At 39.3% G+C, this 24,675-nt stretch overlaps 1 protein-coding gene across 2 annotated transcripts in view; it reads right to left on the minus strand.

The window, feature by feature from the left end:
• The window catches only part of Fnip2 (folliculin interacting protein 2), a 155,233-nt gene that overhangs the window by 21,063 nt on the left and 109,495 nt on the right, over positions 1-24,675 (minus strand). For both annotated transcript variants that reach the window (XM_090343185.1, XM_090343184.1), the window contains 5 exons: positions 24,553-24,641; positions 21,335-21,481; positions 21,054-21,223; positions 10,069-11,395; positions 8,389-8,545 (listed from right to left, as the gene is read on the minus strand). In XM_090343185.1, coding sequence (XP_090199311.1) covers positions 8,389-8,545; positions 10,069-11,395; positions 21,054-21,223; positions 21,335-21,481; positions 24,553-24,641 — 1,890 coding nt within the window. The remainder of the gene's footprint in view (positions 1-8,388; positions 8,546-10,068; positions 11,396-21,053; positions 21,224-21,334; positions 21,482-24,552; positions 24,642-24,675) is intronic.

Here is a 24,675-nt window from a genome sequence, read left to right on the forward strand (position 1 = left end):
GACTATGCTATAAAAGTTTTCCATTCAGTCTCCTGACTATGCTATAAAAGCTTTCCATTCAGTCTCCACATCTCTTACTTGCTTTTCTTTATTTTTTCATGTCCTGTCTCAGAACTACATTCAAAAGAACTGCATTCACTTACAATTTTTTAATTGTGTAAATACTACTCCATGCAGTTTTGGGCTCAGTAGATTTTTTTAGTGTTTTTTTTTTTTCCGGGGGGAAGGGGGAGGAGGTGTTGTGGAGCTTGAACTCAGGGCCTGAGGGCTGTCCCTGAACTCTTTTGTTCAAGGTTAGCACTCTACCACTCTTCACTTTGAACCACAGCACCACTTTTGGTTTTCTGGTGGTTAACTGAAGATAAGATTCTCAAAGCCTTTCCTGCCTTTCCTGGCTTTGGGTGGATTTGAACCAGTCCTCAGATCTCAGCCTCTTGATCAGTTAAGGATACCAGGTGTAAGCCACCAGTGCCCCAGCCATAATTTCTCCCCCCCCCCCCATGGTTGTGGGGCTTGAAGTCAGGGCTAGGACTCTGTCCCTGAGCTCTTTTGCTCAAGGCTAGCAAGGGATTAATTGGAAATATGAGTCTCAAGGGGGACTTATCTGCCCAGGCTGGTTTGGAAGTCTGATCCTTAGATCTCAGCCTCCGGAGTAGCTAGGATTATAGGAGTGAGCTACTAGTACCTGGTCATTCATTCTTTTTAATTCTCATATAAGTCTCAATAATCATTTAGCATATTATCCCACTTTAAAAAATTATTTTGAGGGGCCAGAAGTTTGGCCTAGTGGTAGAGTGCTTGCCTAGCATACACGAAGACCCAGGTTCGATTCCTCGGTACCATATACATAGAAAAAGCTGGAAATGGTGCTGTGGCTCAAATTGTACAGCTCTAGCTTTGAGAAAAGTCCAAGGATATTGCTTAGGCCCTGAGTTCAAACCCCACAACTGGCCCCCCCAAAAATATTTTTTTAATATAGCCACTTACTGGGGCTGGATGAGTACTACCTCTCCTTCTTGTTTTCCCTCATGGTTTATATGACTTGTAGTCTGTGAATGTGGGCTGTGATGAGCTGTTGGTTTTGTTTTCCTATATATGCCTCATGAGCTAACTCATGTGTATGTGTTTCCTTTCACCAGAGTCCCAGAAGTCTCTTTCTAACCCTGGTTTTCATGTTTTCTTTCCTGAGGAAGAGCTCGCAAATACTTTGGGTAGAATAAATTTGGATCCTAGACCTATGAACAGCACAGGGCAAATATTTTGATTTCTCATGAGTGACTTTATTTTCCCCTATTCAAGTTGTCAATCTATTGCTTTGTCGCTTCACTTGTCCCCCAAAGAGGAAAAAATCAAGCAGGCACTTTGGACTCTGGAATACTATGGAAAGACCCTAGCAGATAGAGCAAATAGATGACCCTGGAGAGCTGATCTTAGTAACTAAGTGCATAGTACATCAAAGGCACTCAGGAAATATTTCTTAATAGATAAATAAATCTCCAAGGTGTGCCTCTTTTCTCCCCCAAAGCTCTCTCCAATCACTCTGTGCTATCACCAGAGAGCCAGTCAACCAAGCTGCCTGAGAGACCCTCATCAGAGATTTCTAACACATCTAACAGATCTTTACAGATGCCAGAAAGTGCGTGTGTGATCTCACACCACTGTTAGCAGTAGTGAGATTTTTTTTTTCCTGGAAATGGGTTCAATGTTAGTCACTAAGGAAGAGAAGAGGATGAATGTCAGGTACGGTGGTACATGCCTATAACCCCAGCACAGACAGGAAAAGCATGAATTCAAGGTTAGTCTTGGCTTCATGGTGAGATTCTGTCCCCCAAATAGGGAAGAAATCAAGCAGGCACTTTGGACTCTGGAATACTGTGTAAAGACCCTTGCAGACAGAGCAAATAGATGACCCTGGAAAGCCCCAAGAGGCATCATGAAGATTTGGAGAAGAGAGAAAGAGGGTGTACTCAAAAGTAGTGAGTTGCTATGAAGGAGTGTAAAGGCCAGGCCTATTTGTTTATGCCTATTTAGCATACAGCCTAAATACTAGTATATAATAGCTAAACTGTCAGGATGAGGTCAGAATAATACTCAAAGGTTAAAAACAGCCACCAGAATAAAGTAATATAATGGATATGTATAAGTGAAAAATAAAACAAGAGAAAGTTGGTAGTTTTTTAAAGAGAATGATACAGACATCCAAATAACTCATAGATAAGTGAAGACATTAAGGAAAAGATAAAAATTAAAAATAGATCTGATTCTGGAACAATGCAAGAGACCTGAAGCCGGATTAACCCAAAATAAGCTTTCATTATTCTTAGGTAAAGAACACAAGGAGGCGACCAGGAGCATGCCCTAATGGTAGAATGCTCGCCTAGCATGCATGATGCCCTGGGTTTGATACCTTGGCATCATACAAACATAAAAAGTTGGAAGTGGTGCTGTGGCTCAAGTGGTAGAGCCCTAGCCTTCAGGAAGCCCAAGAAGGGTGCTCAGGCCCTGAGTTCAAGCCTGAGGACTTCCCCATCCCTCCAAAAAAGAACTTGATATAGATTATCTCATAGGATCTCCAAACTGAACCGATGATTCCAGTACTGTTCATTGCAGAGATGAGAAAATTAAAATAACTTATACTGCTACTAAGCACTTAACTCTAGTTTAAACTCATGGTTGTTTACAAATTATCAAACTTAAAACAACTGGACTGGATAGAAGTCATATGGATCAAGATACACTGTACTTATAAACCGACATGTTGAATTTGAAACTTCTACTTAAAGATAATTTTAAAAATAGTAACAAAACAGAAAACAACTTAATCCTATTTCTTCTGTCCTTCCAAATACATTCTGAGGCCTAGTGATGCCAGCTGGATCTACTTAAGATTGTCAGAGAATGAGTGAGGCTAATAGGATTTGCACCCTGCTCCACTTCGGTGCCTAGTTGGATGATTCTGACATTGCCTCATTTGGCAGAATTCACAGGTAGACAAGACACAGAGAGAGGGAAAGAAAGAGAAAGACAGAAAGGAGGGAGGAAGAGAAGGAGGGAGAGAGGAAGGGAGGGAGGGAGACAAAGAAAGAACAAAAGAGGGAAAGAAAGAAAAGAAAGGAGGAAAGGAAGGAAGGAGGGAGGAAGAAAGCAAAGAAAAGGCTACTTGAGGGTCACAGGTTCAGAGTACTACTGATTTGTTGTATGTGCATTCTCTCTCCACTTAAAAGTCAAAAAGAAAACAAGAGAATGAATCAGGAAAAAATGTAAAGCAGTATTACTTTAGACCAATTTAAGACATGTATAATCTGTGCTAGAAGGCAGAGTTCAAATGGCAGGGAAGAGGTAATACTGGACTAAACAAGAATACATGATTAAATATTTTAGGAAAATCTGATTTTCAATGTGTGAAAAATGATGGAAAATGAAGGTAAATAAAGTTGGTATGCTTTCATAAGATTATGATATGGATGAAATAGGATAGAAAGGTAGGAAAACACGATGAGGGGCAGGGGTGGGGGGAGGGAAATGGGGACCAAGACATGAGAAAGGGTATCAATGTTTACGAAGTAATACATCTTCTATCTGGTGAATATAATGTAACCCTTCTAATAATTCAATAAAAATATATGAAAAAAGAAAGAAAAGATTATGATATGGAAGAGTACAAGAATAAAGCCATGGTACCCGAAGTTCTCGAAAGGAAACCCCTCAACCTTTGGAGAAAAAAATTCTCTGAAAAATCTACTATGGTTATAAAAGTGCATTTAACAGATCTTTATAGATCTGATTTTTATCTTTATAGATAAAATTCGGAAATATATTATATATTTATTTATTATCAATACATTACATATTATATATTAGCAATGTATATAACTTTTTGAACCCAAGTCATACATAGGTCTAGAAAATAATGTAAGTCACTTGCTTTTAAACAGTTATTAAAAATCCTTCTCTAGCCAGGCATTGGTGGCTAATGCCTAGTTCTTAGAAGGCTGAGATCTGAAGATCAGGGTGTAAAGCCAGCCTGAGCAGAAAAGCCCTTGAGACTCTTATCTCCACTTAGGCAGTAAAAAAGCTGTAAATGGGGGCCAGGAGTTTGGCCTAGTGGTAGAGTGCTTGCCTAGCATGCATGAAGACCCGGGTTCAATTCCTCAGTACCACATACATAGAAAAAAAGCCAGAAGTGGTGCTGAGGCTCAAGTGGTAGAGCTCTAGCCTTGAGAAAACCCAAGGAAAGTGCTCATGCCCTGAGCCAAGCCCAGGACTGGCACAAAAAAAGAAAAAGATTTCTCAATAAGCTAAAGATACAACTACACTGTGATCCAACAATACCACTCTTGGGCATTTATCATAAAGATTAAATTCAGTACACAGTAAAGCCACTTGCACAACCACATTCACTACTGCACTATTCACTATAGCTAAAATATGGAAACATCCCAGATAACCCTCAATGGGCAAACAGATCAAGAAAATGTGATGTCATATACATATACATATATGTATATGTATATATACATATGTATGTACGTGTGTGTGATGTGAGATATATATATATATATATACTATAAATATACATGATAGAATTTTGCTCAATTATGAAGAATGATATCATATCATTGCAAAGAAATGGTTGCTGTCATCCAGAAACAAGGGCATACTAAATCCACTAGCACAATGATGTTCATTGCAACACTATTTACCATAGCAAAGATATGGAACCAACCCAGATGTCCCTTAGTTGATGAGTGGATCAAGATGTGGTATTTATACACAATGGAATTCTATGCTGCTGTCAAAAAGAACCACATCGCCCCATTTGTAAGGAAATGGAAAGACTTAGAAAAAATCATATTAAGTGAAGTAAGCCAGTCACAAAGGAACATAGGCCCAATAGTCTCCCTCATTTGTCATAATCAGTAGAAACCTTGGGCTCTCCTAGCAGAGATTTACAATAGAACAAAATCTAGAGACATTAGGCCAAATAGTATGACACTAAATACAAGGACCTCCAGGATAAGGAAACAAAAGCCATATAATGAGTGACTGTTGTCTTAATGTACTATGTTATCTCTCATCTCTTTTGCTGTCCCTTGGTTATATCATATTGCTACAGTATTTCCCTTTGTTATCTGATATACTGGATATATACGTATTTCGTTATTTGAAATTGGATAGGGAAGGGGGGAAAAAAAGATGAGGGGTGGGGGTGATGGGAGGGAAATGGGGACCAAGACATGAGAAAGGGTATCAATGTATTGAAATAATGCACCTTCTATCTGGTGAATATAATGTAACCCTTCTATTAATTACAATAAAAAATATATGAAAAAAAATCACCCCCCCCAAAAGAAATGGTTGCTGTTCTTAATGTACTATGTAAAGCTATTTCTTTTCTTTTCCCCTTAAGGTTTATCTCATGTTATTACTATATCTGACTTCGGTACCTGGTATATTATATATACATTTATTTGTTTATTTGAAAAAGGGAAGGTAAGGGGAAAACAAGATGAGTGAGAGGAATGGAGGAGGGAAAGTTGGGAGAAAAACATGGGGAGAAAAACATGGGAAGAGATAACAATGTTCAAGAGGTAATGTACCCACTACCTGATAAATGTAACTATAACCCCTTTGTACATCATCCCAACAATAAAATTTTAAAAGATAACCAAAAAAAAGGATGGACCTAGGAAAAATTATGTTAAGTGAAGTGAGTGAGACCTAGAGAGACAAAAGATTCATGTTCTTGCTCATATGTGGAAGCTTGAACTAATTTATAAAAGTACAAGTAAACACATATGCAGAGTTATATACAAGTACATACAAAATGGTATATGCAGGGAAGAATTCACAAGGAGCAATTCCTGGGGCCGAGAGTTTGGCCTAGTGATAAGAGCGCATGCTTAGCATACATGAAGACCTGAGTTCGATTCCTTGGCATCACATATATAGAAAAAGCTAGAAGTGATGCTGTGTCTCAAGTGGTAGAGATCTAGCCTTGAGAAAGCCCAAGGACAATGTTCAAGCGCCAGGACTGGAAAAAAAAAAAGTGCAATTCCTTAGAAAATTAACTCATAGTCCAGCAAAATGAGTGTTAGGAAACTGGTACTTGAAAGTTGTATGGGAAGAAATCAAGGGAAGGGAGGAAGACAAATGGATAGAGGAAGCAGGGGAGAATGCAGTATTATTATCCAATGTATATCCTATGATACTAAGAAAACTGAAGGGAGGGGTTAGGCTGGGAGAGATGAGGGACAATGATGAATGGGTGATATGGATCAAGATACACTGTATTTATAAAGTGACATGTTGAATGGTAACTGGTTTGTATAGCTACTTAAAGACAATAAAAATATAATTTAAAATAGACAAAAGCAAAATTCATGATAATGAACATACCATGTGAAATTAGAAATCCATTACTAATGCTAATTGAGTATGGTCTAAATGCATTGGACTTCTAATGATGTTTTTATGAACCCTTCACAATTTCCTATTAACACCCATGCATGACTGCACTTTGGAGGCATCCACAATATGACATAATACAGGTTATTAAGTTTAATAACTTTCCATATCTCAGGGTGATTAAACAGTTTAGAGAAATGCTACAGTGTGAAAACACTATTTCTAAAGAGAAGAAAATTAAATATGGAAAAGCTTTTAAAGAAATGATAGCATAAACATGGCTGTGTTTTTGCTGATCTAATAATTAAAAGGACCCAATGTTCAGAATGGAAAGCTAATACTGAACAACTGAAATTTGCCAGGCTTTGGAAAATACAAAAAATATGTACACAAATGGTACTGCAAATAAATTCAAGGAGGATCACCAACCAAGCAATTACATTTCCATAGTGGTTAGTAAGTCTTGTGCATTCTAGTAAAATTCCTAGCTGGAAACCAATGTCACAATGTTAGCTCCTATGCAGTCTCTGGGTGCTTTGTTAGCAACAGAACACTGGCTTGGCAGAAGAAAGGTCCAATGAGTAAAACCAATGTTATTAGGAATCAAACTGACAGCAGAGCAGAAGGGAAACACCCACAGGCTTTGCATATATGGGTACAAATACAGGGAAGTGATAGAGAAAGAAACAGGGTCCTGATGCTACAGATGGCTCCTACACATACACAAGTACAGTCTGTAAAACTGTTTGGCATATTACAGGGCAGCACAGAAAGACAATACCATGCAATAAGCACACTATGCTTATGCTACAGTTATTGATGCGATCCACCTCTGGAATGGCAAGAATACAGGGTGTGCAAGTTAAAAATAAATTTTGTTACTTATAGAGACAAAAACTTTCTGGCTTCATTTCAGGAATATCCTGGTGAATGTGTCCCGTCTGATAACCAAGTGGTGTGGGGCTAGGAATATTTGAGTGAGCACACAGTGAGTAGGCCTTGCCCTTCTCCCAAACACCTTACATTTCTTCACATTCCCATGGAGGGAGTCATGAAGATATCTGCTTTGCTATTGAGCTCTTCTCCCTACCTCAGCCTGCTTAACCTGTGTGTGTATGTGTTTGAGATATCAGTGTATATGTGTCTAGCTTTCATGGGACATGTTCAAGGCCAATAATAACATGAAAGATCTTCTGTTCTATCTTGTAAAAAAAAAATCTTGTTGGATGAGGAGCCAGTAAGCCAAATTCCAATTTTCCCTATTTACAAAATACATGTTTCTAGTGCAAAGCATCTAGTTTTGCATGTGCCCAATAGCAACTCAATTAAAAACAGGTCCATCAGATGGACATGGTTTTAACTGCTCAGTCCCTGACACACTGCAGATAACAGAATAGCACTTAACTGCAGCCACAAGGCTATTTCCAGTAAGACTTGTTAATCTTTACATAGTCATCTTCTTGCAGCCATCAAAGTGAACTTAATGACGTATCAGTTAAAATAAATTCGTTTTAGGAACTTGCAAGGATAGGATAAAAAGTAAACCATATACAACATCTCTTTGGTCTTTCCTGTGAGGACCTGTAATTGCCACCATCTGTGCCATTTATTCAGCCTTCCTGCCCCTGTTCACCATTCTCTTTGCCCTTCTCCATCCTATTCTGGGACCAAGCAGCCTGACCTTTATGGATTACAGGATATAGTCACATCAGCTGTAACTTTGCCCTCAGGCTTCCCACTGCGACTGGCCAATGGAAGACACCAGAAGAGATGGGACAGCCAGATGTACAATCTCCCCACTTACTTTCCCTCCAGACAGGCAGTCCCTCTTCCCAGCTACAACTTTGCTGTCATGTTAATCTGCTTACTCTTCAAAGCCAATCTCCTAAGCAGATGTTTTCAGTAAAAACACCCATTGCTGGCCATAGTCTTGGCTATCATACTTTCAGTAGCCAGTGCTTCCAAGATGAGGTCACTTACATGCACTGTGTGAACAAGATCTGCCATCAGGCACTGCTTCAGCTTCTCATCACTGCTGGTCCCATGAAGCACCAGATCAGGCATGTATGTAGGACAGTAACCTGCCAGAAGTGAGCGGCCAAAGTTTCTTACATTTGGACTGCTGATGCTTTGAGACCTAAAACAATATTTGGACTATTAAATACACAGCTAAAAGATACACTTCCTTCTGGGATACAATAGAAACAAAACCCCTAATGATAGAAGCAAATAAATAGCTTCAATATGGTCCACCTACAAATCTTCTAGTAAGTAGTGCAGGAAAACAAAACAAAGGAACAAAAAAAGGAGATTGGGAGAAAAGGGAGCTGTTTTTATTTCTACTTTAATGAACACCTGGTGGTGGGTGGGGGGGGGTAGAGGCATTTCCATAGCTGATTAAAAGTTGATTCTTATATCTCATCTACCAGGCAGGGTGTGACAAAAAAGTAAAGAAAAATTGTTGGAGCTGGGTGCTGGTGGCTCATGCCTGTAATCCTAGCTACCCATGAGGCTGAGATATGAGGATCATGATCCTAAGCCAGTCAGGGCAAGAAAGTCCATGAGACTCTTATCTCCAAAGAACTACTCAAAAAAAGTTGGAAGGGGGCTGGGAGTTTGGCTTAGTGGTAGAATGCTTGCCTAGCATGCATGAAGACCTGGGTTCGATTCCTTGGTACCGCGTACATAGAAAAAAGCCAGAAGTGGTGCTGTAGCTCAAGTGGTAGAGTTCTAGCCTCGAGAAAGCCCAAGAACAGTGCTCAGGCCCTGAGTCCAAAGCCCAGGACTGGCAAAAAAATAAATAAATAAATAAAATAAAAAATAAATTTAAAAAATTAAAAAAAAAGAAAATGCTGGAAAAGGCACTGTGGCTCAAGTGGTAGAGTGCCAGCCTAGAGCAAAAAGAGCTCAAGGACAGAGGTCAAGCACCAGGACCAGCAAAAAAATAAATGAATAAATAAAAATAAAAGCCAAGTTGGGAAGAGGGTCTTGCTTTAGGGAATGTAACATATCTGGATAGTTGTGGTGCCCACTGCAGTGTGGAAGAACACACAAAATATTTTTAGTTATGCAATGTGACAAGTAATACACCTACTACCTGACGAATGTAACTGTAACCCCTCTATACATTACCCTGACAATAAAAAAATTTAAAAATAGAAGAAAAACAGCACTTGAAAAAATTTTCTAATTATGATTCAGTTATTACAAAGCAAATAACGATGAGCCTGACAGAGTGTTAAGTGGGAAGCCTTGTTTCTTAACTACCTCATGCTATCTGAGTAGCAAGAAACAAGTCCTGTAGCCCACCACCTCAGAAGCAAGACACTTGCTGAGATACACATACAAGAAGAGCAAAGAAAATTAAGCCTACTGCTGCCTCGCACTACCACCATCATGTCCCAATAGCGGCAGACAGCCACTAGTCTTCCCTCAGAAAGATCATTCTCACTAGGCCAGTGAACATTCTAGGAGAAAAGGACAAGTTAAAAAAATAAAAAAAAACTGTAGAGATTTGGCAACATTTCTAAGACTTTGAGAGGGAAACAAAACCAACTGTATAAAGAGGCTGACAGTAGCTAACATGGTCACAGATGTAAGGTCGGTAATAGTACAGAGTCCCAGTATGAAGTCTCCTTGCTCCCCAGCCAGCAGTGTTACCTTGGCAGAGGCAATTCCACTTCCAAGGACCCATCAGTTCTATCACCACTGTGAACTAGGCCCAGTGTGGCTAAAATACATGTTTCGTCGTCACTATCTCCAAGAGCACTGTCTGAGCTTTCATTCCTGGGAATTTCTCCCTCCATCCTAAAGTCAACCTTCTGGGCGGTATCCCCACAGGGGACATCTGCAGCAACCAGGAAGCTAGACTCCTGATGTCCACATGTATTTGCAACAGGCTCTGATGAAGGTCCTTCCTTGCCTTTCAAGTTCAAACCTGCAGTTTGCTCCAGAGTTCTCCTGCCAGCTCCCTGTGCACTGTCAGAAGGTACAAGCGTGGCAACAGCTTCGCTGAGCTGCCCCACAGCATCTGCCATGGTTCTGGCTCTGATACCTCTGTCCTCAGTAAATCCCCAGTCAGATTCACCTTCCTCTCCACCAGAAGACCGGTTCTGAGGAACGCTGACACTCTGAGAGCCACCTTTGAAGGTGCACCCAGAGCCCTGCTGGTCCTGAGCTGACTCAACCAAGGCACTGGCTCCCTCTGGATATTGTTCACAAGCTTTTAGCCTTTCTGCCATTTTTTTGGTGCGGCTCTCAAAATCAGACTCAGGAGATACAGAGCTTCCAATTTGGAAAGTGACCTTTTCCATGGGAGGCTCCTTCCAGGAACATCTGTCAGGGCAGGGCCAGGCTGTTGACTGGTCTGATAGTTTCTTTAGCATCTCCCCTTTTAACTGCTCTTTGACAGTTTGTGGATTCTTCATTCCTGCCCCAGGAACCTCACAACAGGGAAATCTGGAAGAGCCGCCTTGTGGTGCTTCTTGTTCATTCTCTTCATCCCCACAAAATGTGCTCTGAGGTTTCCAAGAGCTGTCCAGTGCTGGCTGTTGGAATCCTATGCTGTAAGTCTCACAACTCTTCTCTGGCCTCTTGATTCCTTCTCTATCTGGTTTGGGAGCCAGATCTCTAATGTCAGTGCTTTCTGGGGTTCCAGCTAACCATGTGGGCCCAGTGTTCCTCTGCTCAGTCGTCGCTTGTGGTAGGATGGGGGGTACAAGAGCAGGCTCATTTCTCACTGTAACTACTACATACTCAGACTCCTCCACCTCTCCCTTCTCCAAGGCTGTCATAATCTTGCTCCCATTTAAAACTTGGTCACCTTCACTGTGGTTACCACTCCAGGTCAGCTGGTTCTCTTGTAGCTCGGAGCAACGGAGAAAGTAGGTCAGGACATAAAGAATGCGCTGGATCAAATCCTTTTGCTTCCCCACAACCACAGTACGAGTCAATCTCACTGGAGAGCCTATGGCTCCATAAAGGTCACCTAGAGGGCAAAGCCAAAGTATCTGGGATTAGTATACATTAATACACTAGCAAAACTGATAACTTGGATTCACAGTCTAAAATCACTTCCTGAGACATATGACTTCAAATTTCTTAGAATGATATTTCCAATTTATTCCTATACTAAGAGCTCTATACTGAAAACCATTCTAGAAACATCTGCCTAGGTGCACTCCACCAACTAAGGAGCAAAGGCAGGAGAGGTGCTGGGTACACAGCTTCCTCACTATGCTTGTGAAATTTACTGGCAGTAAACTGGACCATAAAGGCCAAAGCCAATGCTCTAGGTACATGACCACATCAAATACTATACTATAGATATTAGAAGAATTTCTTAGAAGACTCTCAGGATAATGGGCCTTTGGGTAAATCTAATTCATGGATTTCCAAGGTGATACAGTGAATCAACTTAAAACGAGGTGGTTTATTTAGAATCCTCTTAATATGCAGAATACTACAAATAGAATTTGATTCACATAATAAAAACAGCCTAGTCATAAATAATGAATCTGAAAATTTTCCTTATTTTGCATCAAATGAAAATTCTAATAGGAAAATGTGTCTCTTTAGTTATGGCCAAACAATTTTATTTTAAGAACGAGACTAAGGCCAGACACCAATGGCTCATGCCTGTAATCCTAGCTTCTCAGGAGCCTGAAAGTTTGAAGTCAGCCTGGGCAGAAAAATCCATGAAACTCTTTATCTTCAGCTAACCACTTAAAAACCAGAAGTTGAGCTGTGGTTCAAAATGATAGAATACTAACCTTGAGCAAAAGATCTCAGGGACATTGCTCAGGTGCTGAGTTCAAGCCCCACAACAACAACAACAAAACTAGGCCAAAAACCCAGGAGTTCTATATTTAGGATGGAAGAAATAGGCAAAACTCTTGAAGATTTAGATATATGTAATTTCAATTGCCCAGAAAATAACAGCAAAAAAAATGGCAAGTAAGATTGCATCAAATTAAAATTTTTCTGCATACCTGAATCAAGAAATGACCTACACAAAGGGGGGAAAACCAAGACGGGTGGGGTGGGGGGTGTGGGAGGGGAGGGAAATGGGTACCAAGATATGTGAAAGGGTATCAATGTACATGAATTAATGCACCTTCTATCTGGCAAATATTATGTAACCCTTTTACTAATTACAATAAAAAAAGAAGTAATGTACCCACTACCTGATGAATGTAACTGTTACCCCAATAATAAAATACAATAAATAATAAAAGAAAGAAAATACTGAAAAAAAAAAGAAATGACCTACACAATGGGAGTAAGTCTTCATTAGCTAGCCAATGGACTATACAATAACCACAAAAAAAATTAAACACCTTAACACCAAATAATCCAATTAAATAAACAAATGAATAGACGTACCTCAGAAGAAATACAAATAGCTAATAGATGCATGAAGAAATGTTCACTATCCATATGTTTGCATAACCAACATAAAGTCAGAACTGATGTGGATTCTATCTCACCTCAATCAGAATGACAATCATACAGGAGACAAATGCTAGGCAGAATTTGGGGACAAAAGAAATCCTTACACAGCACTAACAGATGTGTAAATTGGTATAACCATTATGGAATTCAGTCTGGAATAGTCTCAAAAAGCTAAATATAAATCTACCTTATGAGCCTGCCATACTACTCTTTGGAATATATCCAAAGAGGTATAAATCAATAAATAGGAAAGATACCTAATTGTGGAAGTGGCTGAAGTGCCTTACAACTGGACTAAGAAAACACAGTGTGGGTGTGAGTATATGTATATATATGAAAAAACAAAAATTCTGAGTTACAAAGAAAAATAAAATTATAGTCATTTGTAAGAAAACTAATAGATCATTTTCAAGCTACTTAAGTCAAGCTCAAAAAGCCAAATTCATGTGTTCTTGAGCAAGAACATTTTTATTTCTGTTCTTCATTTGTGAAGAACAAAATTATGATAACTAATGACAATTGTAATGAGACATGAATGTAAAGAAGGGACATTGTAGGAAGGAATCAGCTAGATAGGGGAGAGGAGAAAGGAGAGGACACTGCTGTGTTTGTGTGGGGGAATAAAGATTAAAGGACGTGTGTGTGTGTGTGTGTGTGTGTGTTTGTGTAAATGTATAGCGACAGCATGATGAAACTCACTAAACATTTTGAAAAGGAAAGAGGAAGGAGAGAGAAAAATATGGTAAAAATTTGTTAGGAGGCAAATTTGTTAAAAAGTGTACTTCATGCATGTATAGAAATACCACAACAAAACACATTCATACTATAAATATATCCACTTCAGAAAAGAAGGGGTAGAAGAAGAGGAAATGAGTCACCAAACTGTCTAGCAATATAATTCCTTTTTTTGTTTGTTGGTCATGGGGTTTGAACTCTGGAGCTGGGCCTTGCCCCTGAGCTCTTCAGCTCAAGGCTAGCACTCTACCACTTGAGCCACAGCATCAATTCCAATTCCAATTTCACAGACTTCCGTGCCTGGTCTGGGTTGAAACCACAATCCTCAGATCTCAGTTTCCTGAGCTAGGATTATAGGCATGAACCACCAGTGCCCAGCTAGCAACATAATTTCTTCATCAAAAGTACTTAAATGGGGCCAGGAGTTTGGCCTAGTGGTAGAGTGCTTGCCTAGCGTGCACGAAGACCCAGGTTTGATTCCTCGGTACCACATACATAGAAAAAAGCTGTAAGTGGTGCTGTGGCTCAAGTGGTAGAGCTCTGGCCTTCAGATATCTCAAGGACAGTGTTCAGAGCCTGAGCTCAAGCCCAGCACTGGCAAAAAAAAAAAAAAGTACTTAAATGCTCAAACCATGAACAGTTTCATATTTGATCAGTTGATTCTATTTGATTATACATTTGATACTCTTATGGTAACATTACAATATAACAATTATAATGAAGAGCCAACAATTACTGAGTAGGCATTGTGCTTAAATAATATATGCTTGTATAACTAAATAGAGTCAGAACCATAAAAGCCATAAAACAAGTTACTAGAATGTTTAAAAAAATAAAAATCTGAAAAGACCCTGAGAGGTGATATTCTATTAATTACAAATAAGAACTTAGGAAATTAAAATTCATTTGAGCAATGCATTCAAAGAAATGCAGAAAGAGGGGTTATGAATTTGGCCTAGAGGTAGAGTGCTTGCCCACATGCATGAAGACCCGAGTTCAATTCCTCAGCACCACATACATAGAAAAAAGCCGGAAGTGGTGCTGAGGCTCAAGTGGTAGAGCTCTAGCCTTGAGAAAGTCCAAGGACAGAGCTCAGGCCCTGAGCTCAAGCCCAGGACTGGCAAAAAAAAAATGCAGAAATATTTTCACAAGAGGAAATACATTATACAAATTAATAAAGTTATGAGAACCATCAGAAAGTATTTCTCTCTACGGAAACATGAATAAGTTTGTTCAATGTAGCATTTTCCCTAGTGTATGGCTTTTAACATTTTAAGGGCAGGACAAAAATAATTAACATTCTCTCTTTAAAAAGACTATACTGAGCCAGGAGTTTGGCCTAGTGGTTAAAGTGCTTGCCTAGCGTACACGAAGACCCGGGTTCGATTCCTTGGTACCACATATATACAAAAAGCCGGAAGTGGTGCTGAGGCTCAAGTGGTAGAGCTCTAGCCTTGAGAAAGTCCAAGGACAGTGCTCAGGCCCTGAGCTCAAGCCCAGGACTGGCAAAAAAAAAAAAGACTATACTGAGGGGGAAAAAAGACTGTACTATAAGCTACTGAAGCTTCAATTTTGAGGCTTTTGCAATTAGCTGAGAAATCAGCCTAGAAATCAAAAGGAACTGAAGTGTGATCTTATGAATTTGTTTGAGAAAACTCTTTGATCATATCTCCTCATTACTTCTGGATATCAGTCATTTAAGAAATTTAAGGCACAATTTTTTTGTGTGTATGCTGGTCCTGAAGCTTGAATTGAGGGCCTGGGTGTTGTCTCTTAGCTTTTGCTCAAGACTAGTACTCCACTTGAGCCTCAGGACCACTTCCAGCATTTTGGTGATTGAGAGTCTCAGGGACTTTCCAGCATGAGGTGGCTTTGAACCATGATTCTCAGATTTCAGCCCCTTGAGTAGCTGAGAACACTGGCATGAGCCAATAGCACACGGCTTATGACACATTTTTGTTAACTCAACCTCAATGTTAACAATGAAGCAGCATTTTTCAGGGAGAAAACAAGAGATAGAAACTAGGAAGAGTGGAGGGGAATAGAGAAAACAAGAGAATTCGATAGCTCTGTGAAGAAAAGGCGGTAAAAAGAGGAGGCTACAGGGGTGGGGAAAAAGAAACAAAATAAAGGAAACAAGTTAGGGTCTCAATGGATGCTTATTCATTGACTTATCTTCATGTCTGTGCTGCTTTACGATTCCTGAAAGTACTTCACTATACTCAATAAGGCTCAGTTATCACCAGTGCAAAACAGATTCTAATTTCTCCTGTAACATTCAACTTGTGAGTTATTTATGTGGTTTTCTTTGTTAGGATATATAGATTGTATGGGGGGGGGAGAAGGTCATTGTTACATTTCCATATATGTACCTCTCCTTTATTTCTCCTCCCTCCCCTTCTTAAAACAAATTCAACAGGTTTCATTGTTCTTTTTCTTTTGCCAGTCCTTGAACTCAGGGCCTGAGCACTGTCCTTGGGCTTTCTCAAGGCTAGAGCTCTACCACTTGAGCCAGCACCACTTCTGGCTTTTTCTATGTATGTGGTACCAAGGAATTGAACCCTGGTCTTTGTGTATGCTAGGCAAGCACTCTACCACTAGGCCACACCGCTGGCCCTCACTGCTCTATTCTTACATACATAAAATGCTACAACCATATTCACCCTCTTCATCTACCCTCTAACTTCTAATGGTATCTAATCCCTAACACAGCCTGCTTTACTTTCTGTTCATTTTTAGTGTATATTAATTATACCAAGGGAAATTTGCATGTGTATATATTTTAATATGTATTTTTTAAACCTCCATAGCTTTTTCTTATTTCATGCTCCTATTGCTTAACAGCTTTCAGTGAGAATCCTTATACCACTGCCATACATAAAAGTATTTTTCCTTTCCAGGCCTTTTCATCCTTCTAAAACATCCCATAGTTCCATACATGTGTGTGTGTAGATAGGTATATATCTAGGTAAATGCATACCATTAAAGTCCAGATTTAACATATAAATGAAAAATGTAGAAAGCTTTACAAATTTAAATGTCATCCTTACTTAAGGGTTATGTTAATCTTAATGTTCTTTAGGTATGTGTGCTGCTATACAAATACCAGCTTTTAAATTATTTAAATGTGGCTATTAGTTTTCTAACAGCTGGGAATTTTTTTCTCTTTTAATTAATGTATAGTCTAATTCACTGTATTGTGAAAATGTGCAGCTTTAACCTGAAAAAATTGTGAGGAATTTCAAGCTTTTTTTTTTTCACTAATATCAGGAATCCCTTACCTGGTTTAAAGACAAAAATTGCTTTTATTTTCAGAAATTCTTAACAGTTATTAAGTCAAAGGGAGATGAACAGGAAAACTTCAATCAGCAGCATCACTTTAGTGGTTTTCAAACTTTGTGTATTAAAACCAACAAAAGCACAATTTACATGGCAATTTCACACACCTGCTAAAGCTAACTTTACAAGACTGAATGTGTGAGTCACTTTTGCTTTCTATTATACATTAATGAGTCCTAACACTCACTGTGGAAAGGGTTGTATATAGAGCCAAGTGTGTGGTGGATACATGATTGCATGTCCTACGCAGCAGTTCCCTGAGAATGTGAAGGGGTTAACTTCAGCTTCCTATCTTCAAGGACGCTGAGATGCCTTGAAGAGGTAGGCAGTACAATGCTAATTGCTCTAATGAACTTTTAGAAAAAGATCTTTGAAACAGATCAATATAAAATCTTTTCTATTACTTAGGAAGCTGGATTAAAGTTACGCTTGTATTTATTTCCAGCAGTCTACATTTTTTCTGTTTACTTGATTTGTTAAATGTTTAAGGGAGGAGAGGAATAAGTTCAAATCATGGAAGCACTTTTTTTTATATATAAAAAAGAAAACCATGATTTATATTTGACTTTACAAAATTTTCACATGCCTTTTCTGTATCAGGGCCTCATCCCTCCTCACACTACTCTCAGCAGCCACTCCCCAGCTGAATTGTTTGGGGAAACAAGGGGTAAAGACCCTCAGTAATATATGATCTCCAATGAAGAATGATGATTGCAAACCTACAAGAGGGATTTTGTCTTTTAGTGCTGAGTATAAGGAATTAATGGCTTCCAATGAGCTAAATTTCAAATGAGAAGCATGTCCAATTATAAACACATTTTTTTTTTTGGCCAGTCTTGGTCTTGGGCTCAGGGCCTGAGCACTGTCCTTGGACTTTCTCAAGGTAGAGCTGTACCACTTGAGCCTCAGCACCACTTCCAGCTTTTTTCTATGAATGTAGTACTAAGGAATCGAACCCGGGTATTCGTGCATGCTAGGCAAGCACTCTACCACTAGGCCAAACTCCAGGCTCCATACATTTATCTAATAAAGTATGGAGGTGGAAATGTGGCTTAGTGGTAGATGGCTTACCTAGCATGCATGAAGCCCTGGGTTTGATTCTTCAGTACCAAATAAACACGAAAAAAAAAAAAAGTCAGAAGCGGTACTGTGACTCAAGTTGGTAGAATGCTAGCTTTGAGCAAAAAAGAATCTCAGGAACAGTGCCCATGCCCTGAGTTCAAGTCCTAGAAATGGCAAAATTAAATAATTATACCTATTTTTTTTGGGGGGGGGAGTGTTACAGGTACTAGGGCTTGAACTCAGGTCCTCATATTCTTGCTTAGGTTTTTGGTCAAGGCTGACACACTCTTATCACTTGAGCCATATCTCCACTTTTGGCTGTCCAAGGCTTTACACTCTACCACTTTTGGCCTTTTTTTTTTTTTTAATTGTCAGGGTGAAGTACAGAGTGGTTACAGTTACATTTATCAGGTAGTGAGTACATTACTTCTTAAACATTGTTACACTTAACACTTTTCCTCCCCCCACTTCCTCTCACTCATCTTGTTTTTCTCTTACCTTCTCTTTTTCAAATAAACAAATATAGGTATATGTAATATATCAGGTATCAAAGTCACATACAGTAACAACATGTTTCCCTTATGGTTTCATAAGGGGAAAAGAAAAGAAATAACTTCATATAGTATATTAAGAACAACAATCATAAAGATAAACCTCTTGTTTCCATATCCTGGAGTTCATTTCGCTTAGCCTCATCCTATATGCACTTTTGGCTTTTTGACATTTAACTGGAGATAAAACTCGGATGTGAGAGCAAGGAGTATAGCCTAGTGATAGAGTGCTCTCCTAGCATTCACGAAGCCATGGGTTCAATTCCTCGGTAAAACATCAAAAAAGGCCAAAAGTGGTGTTGTGGCTCAAGTGGCAGAATGCTAGCCTTGAACAAAAAGTGACCAAGGATTGGGTTCAAGCCCCAAGACTGGAAAAATAAAAAATAAAAAATTTAGGGGCCGGGAATTTGGCCTAGTGGTAGAGTGCTTGCCTAGCATGCACAAAGACCCAGGTTCAATTCCTCGGCACCACATACATAGAAAAAAAAGCCGGAAGTGGTGCTGAGGCTCAAACCCAGGTTGAGCTCAAGACTGGCAATCAATCAATCAATCAATCAATAATTAAATAAAATTAAATAAATAAAATAAAAATTCAGATATGTCTTCTTGGGCTGGCTATGAATCACAAAGCCTCCATAGTAGTTACGATTATAGGTGAGTTATAGGTGAATTATAGGTGAGTTACCTAGTGCTCTGCTTAAATGGTTTTACTACACATAAATTCTTCAGTTGGTTCATCTAAAATACACTTATTATATCCTTACATATTCTCTCCCTTTCACATGTTATAACCCACGAAGACAAGAAGGTCCCTTAAATGCTAAAAAACAAAAGACAATAGGTTACCACTCATTAGTGTGCAATGAATGAGCAGCCGTCAGTGACTCACAACCAGGTTTTTTAAAATTAGTTTCAACAGATGTGTAAAATTACAGTATAAAATTGCTGTGTTTAAGAAGCCAATCTTTGGTGCAAGGTGTCAGCTTTTGTTATAGTTATTAAAACATGTTATTTCTAAGACTGGAATGATCTTTCTCGGTCTGAACATTTACTAAAGTAAGCCTCCACAGAAAATCCCATCTACCCTACATTTGCTCTCTTTAGGTGCATTTTATATTTTCAGCAGTAGTATCTAGAAATACAGATGATTTTATTCCACAATAACCATGAAGTCCCACAACTACCCTATTTGACAAATACAGAAACAGGTATGGTAGCTCAGTGTAGAGCACTGTACTTATATTGCATCTGAAATGCCCTAGATTCCATCCTTGACACCAAACAAGAGAAGTGAATTCTAACTAAGGTTAAGTGACTTAACCACAGAAACAGAGTAGGCCCTAGTGCATCATGTTTTGTTTGTTTGTTGTTTTACCTACATGTTTTCTTCTGTTTTATATTCCCTTGCATACCCATCCCATGAAAGCAGTAATTAAGATGCTCTGAAATTATATGAATATGGATCCACCTTGTCCATGAGGCAGCTGGGTCATGAGAATAAGCATCTTGTGTTACTCAACTCTATTTCTTGCCATGTAGCACAAGTGAGGGACAGACCATGGCATGAATTTTATTTTGTCATTTTTACATTTGATGAATTTGAGGCTCTAAAGTACATTTCTCTATCACCTGAACCAGATACACCACCCAAATTATATAACCAGTCACAACAAAGCATTCAATTCCTCTATTATCCCTCCATAAATGAAGTAAATGCCACCACTAATCACAAGGATGCAGTGACATATGAAATTTCTGATTTATACTAGTGAAAAAGATGGTGAGATTACACTATTACTTTCTTTTGTCTTCTTTTTCCCCCATTCAAGACATCCTCTAGGACTACAGATGTCAATAGAGTTTGTCTTGTTGTCAAATGTTACGCCCCTCTCCCTGGGGAACAGTTGACAATGTCTGGAGACATTGTTTTTTTGTTTTTTGCCAGTCCTGGGCCTTGAACTCAGGGCCTGGGCACAGTTCTTAGGCTTTCTCAAGGCTAGTGCTCTACTACTTGAGCCACAGCACCATTTCTGGCTTTTTTCTATGTATGTGGTATTGGGGAATTGAAGCTGGTTCTTCATGCATGCTAGGCAAGCACTCTACCACTAGGCCAAATTCCTGGCCCTGGAGACATTTTTGATTGTTGCATATCAGGGTACTTACTACATCTTGTGAGTGGAGGCCTAGGCTGTTGCTGAATATCCTGCAATGCTTTACCAGTCAAAAATATTCTTATACCCCAAGTGTCAATAGTTCCAGCGCAAATAGCCACTATGCAATGGGGTACTTATTCTGATTTGGAAGATTAAAACAAAGCTATTGTAGAGGGGGAATGAGAGCAAGGGTAGTAGTTCTTCTGACAACTTGTAACTGGCCAATCTCCTTCCCTGCCTGCTGAGGAACAATCCCTGAAAAATTAGGTTAGATAGCCAGTTTATGCTACAAACTCTAGCATTTTGCCATTTTGTCCCATTTAGTTTCTGAACCGTTAACTTAGGTACTAACCTAGCTGTGCCCAGAGAGGATTATAAGGATGTGTTTTGGCCAGTAGGTTCACTGACTGAGAGGTGCGCTTCTCTGAGAAAGCTTTAATGGGAGGGTGGTCAACAGGCATGACGGTTGGTACCCAGGCCAGGTGGTAGGTTAATACTGCAGTCAGCAAGGCAGCAAAAAACCTTGGGAGAAATGGAATAAAACACATCATTCAACAGAATAAGCCATGTCTTATGTAGTGTATGCACTAGCTATGGAATTCACACAGATGTTTCCAGAGAGTTGAAGCTTACTGGTTCTTGTTGATTTGTTCTATCAGAAGTGTAAATTCCTTGAGAAAGCGCTGGCACAGTTGGTTTTTTTCCAAAGTACTTGACATCATGGTAAGCCATACTGGTTCAGCTATCCTTGGAACAGAATATAAATTCCAGATAGTCCCTCTAGAGAAGATAGAAGGGATATATAAAACTGTCACATTATATAACATTAACAATTTACATATTGTTTATGGCTGTTTTTATAGGACAAGGGCAAATTTGAGAACTTATGACAAATATCTATTACATTAAAATACTGCCATCTCTAACATAAAAACATTCATTAAAAAAAATATGGGTTGGGCCGGGAGTTTGGCCTAGTGGTAGAGTGCTTGCCTAGCATGCATGAAGACCCGGGTTCAATTCCTCAGCACCACATACATAGAAAAAAAAAAAGCCGGAAGTGGTACTGAGGTTCAAGTGGTAAGAGTGCTAGCCTTGAGAAAGTTCAAGGACAGGGCTCAGGCCCTGAGCTCAAGCCCAGGACTGGGCTCAAGTGGTAGAGCGATAGCCTTGAACTAAAGAGCCCGGGGACTATGCCCAGGCCCAAAGTTCAAGCCCCATGATTGACCAAAAAAAAAAGAGTTATGGTTGAATAGACGCTTTGCCTAATACACTGGTGGGTTTGACACCCAGTATACCTTAAAAAAAAAAAGCCAGGTACCAGGGGCATACATGATTTACACCTGTAATTCTAGCTTCTCAAGGGCTAAAATCTAAGGATTAAGGCTTGTGGCCAGCCCAGACAGACAAAATTTTGAGAAATTCTTATCTCCAACTAACCAGTAAAAAGTCAGAAGTGAAGCTGTGGCTCAAGCCCTACCCTTGAGTAAAAAAAAGCTAAGCAAGGGTATGAGGACCTGAAGTTAAGCCCTAGTACTAGCAACAATAAATAAAATATTCCCAATGTTCTTTGTCAGAATTTACAACCATTTAAAACTTGTCTATTTTAATAATATAAATTAAAAACTACATGCTTGTGTTCTATCATATGCATACACACTATATATTTATTTTATATATGTTCAGTTTTCTATAGTGGTCCTAGGCTTTGAAATCATAGACTCTACTAATTAAACAGGTATTGTACTACCTGAGCCACATTCCCTGACTTTTGCTGGTGATTTTGGAGAGGGAATCCACAGAACTTTTTTTCCCTGGGCTAGTTTTGAACCCAATTTTTCTGTCAGCATCCTGAGTAGCCAAGATTAGGGTTGAGTCAATGGTGCCACACACCATTTTTATAGTACAGTACAGTACAGGGAGAGAGCAGTATTCCAAAGTATAATCTCAGTATTAAAGAGGTGCAGGCATACAGCAGAATAGCTTTGAATTTATAATACATTTACTTTTCCCAAATCAAGACAACTGAAACACATTCCAATTTAATTGATAACTTTATGGATGAAAGAATTAGGAAAGAATAAAAGTCCATTTTGGCAAAAAGAAAAAAAAAAAAGCAGTGTTTCCCAAGTTAGGCAGCAGTGGTAAGTTACAATTACACAACACTGGGATTCACTTACTAACTAAAACTGAAGTCCCTGAATGTTAGAACTTAATCTTGTCACCATTTCTGAAGAAGATAGACTTTGTACAAATTTCTGGTTCTGTACATTTGGTTTCTTGAACCCTGGAAAATTCTTTCACTAAAATAGAACCTGTACTCTAAAACAAAAGGTCCTTTGAGTCTCACAATTGCAGAGATATAAATTCAGCACTGCCCACATAAAATGTGAACAGCATGGTAATTATCCAACTGTCATCAAAGAGTATAACTTCAACCAGGTGCTGCTAGTGGCTCCCCTCTGTAACCCCAGCTATGCAGGAGGCTGAGATGTAAGGATCATGGTTCAAAGCCAGCCTGGATAGGAAAGTCCATGAGCCTCTTCTTCAATTAATCAACAAAAAGCTGGAAATGGAGCTGTGGCTCAAGTGATAAGAGAGCTATTTTGGAGCGCAGGGGAAGTGCCCAAGCCTTGAGTTTAAGCCCCAGGACCAACACACACACATACACACACACACACACACACACACACACACACACACACACACACACACACACACAATTTACAATATTTCACAAATATGTGATTTAAGTCTTACTATAGTCAGATGTTACTTGAATATTTTACATATAACCCGGAAGTAAAAAAAAGAGTGGTGATTTTGATATATTTAACATAATAGATATACCATAAACATCAAAAAAATGTTCTAACATTCTATCAACGGGAAAGTCATTAATTTTTTTTTTTTTGGTCGGTTGTAGGGCTTGAACTCTGGACCTGGGTGCTGTCCCTGAGCTCTTCAGCTCAAGGCTACTGCCCTACCCTTTGAACCGCAGGACCACTTCTGGTTTTCTGATGGTTAATTAGAGGTAAGAGTCTCAGGGACTTTCCTATCTGGGCTGGCTTTGAACCATGATCCTCAGATCTCAGCCTCCTGAGTAGTAAGATTACAGGTGTGAATCACAAGCGCCGGCTTGGGAAATTCTTTTATTCTTGTCTGTAAATTAACAGTTTGACTTACTAATTAATTCATGGCTACTTTGGAGTCCAAGTCCATTTTCCCATGAAAGACTGGCTCTGAGAAATGGTGCAGCACTCCAAGTGGAGCACAGTGAGAAAGGATCCCACCTGCTACCCAGAGCAGATTACCATTCTTCCCAGACACCAGGAAAGACTGCAGAAAACCAATTTCCACAGATTATCTTTTAGAAACTCTCCATGAAGACCCAACACAGGAAAGCAATCACTAGATGACTTCATGTTTAGACAAGGACACTTACAGGAAGGCACTGGATACAAACTAGGACTATCCCAGCAACTGGATACACATGTCCATGTGCACTGGGTGAACAAGAACCTCTGAACACATCTGTGAGATGGGGTACGTAGTGTTTATCCCTAGGATTTCTGTGTGATAGACTTCCAGACAAACATTAATTTTTCCATCCATTCTGCTAGAAAAATCATATCAAGTATTGTGTACCAGATTGTTATTGTTTGGGTAGATTATTTAAATGTCTTGTGCCATTTTTAATCTTGAAGGGTGAAGGCACTAAAATGATGAATAACTGTCAGACTCCCAGTTCTTCAGAGTTAAGAATTTCTATGCAATCCTAAAATCCAGAGCTATCACTAGTTACAATGCACGTCTAGTTCCCATTAGGTTTTCCAAACTTTGTACTTTACCTGAATTCTCCCAGAGCCTCCATCAGGCGGCTGACATAAAATTGGACACGGAGACCTGATTCTGCTATCTTCCTACAGGAGATCATAGCCTTAGTGGAAGAGAAAGTGTGCCAAATTACTCCA

This window comes from Megascapheus bottae, chromosome 13, assembly GCF_031878675.1.
Source record: "Megascapheus bottae isolate mThoBot1 chromosome 13, mThoBot2.hap1, whole genome shotgun sequence".
NCBI lineage: Eukaryota > Metazoa > Chordata > Mammalia > Rodentia > Geomyidae > Megascapheus > Megascapheus bottae.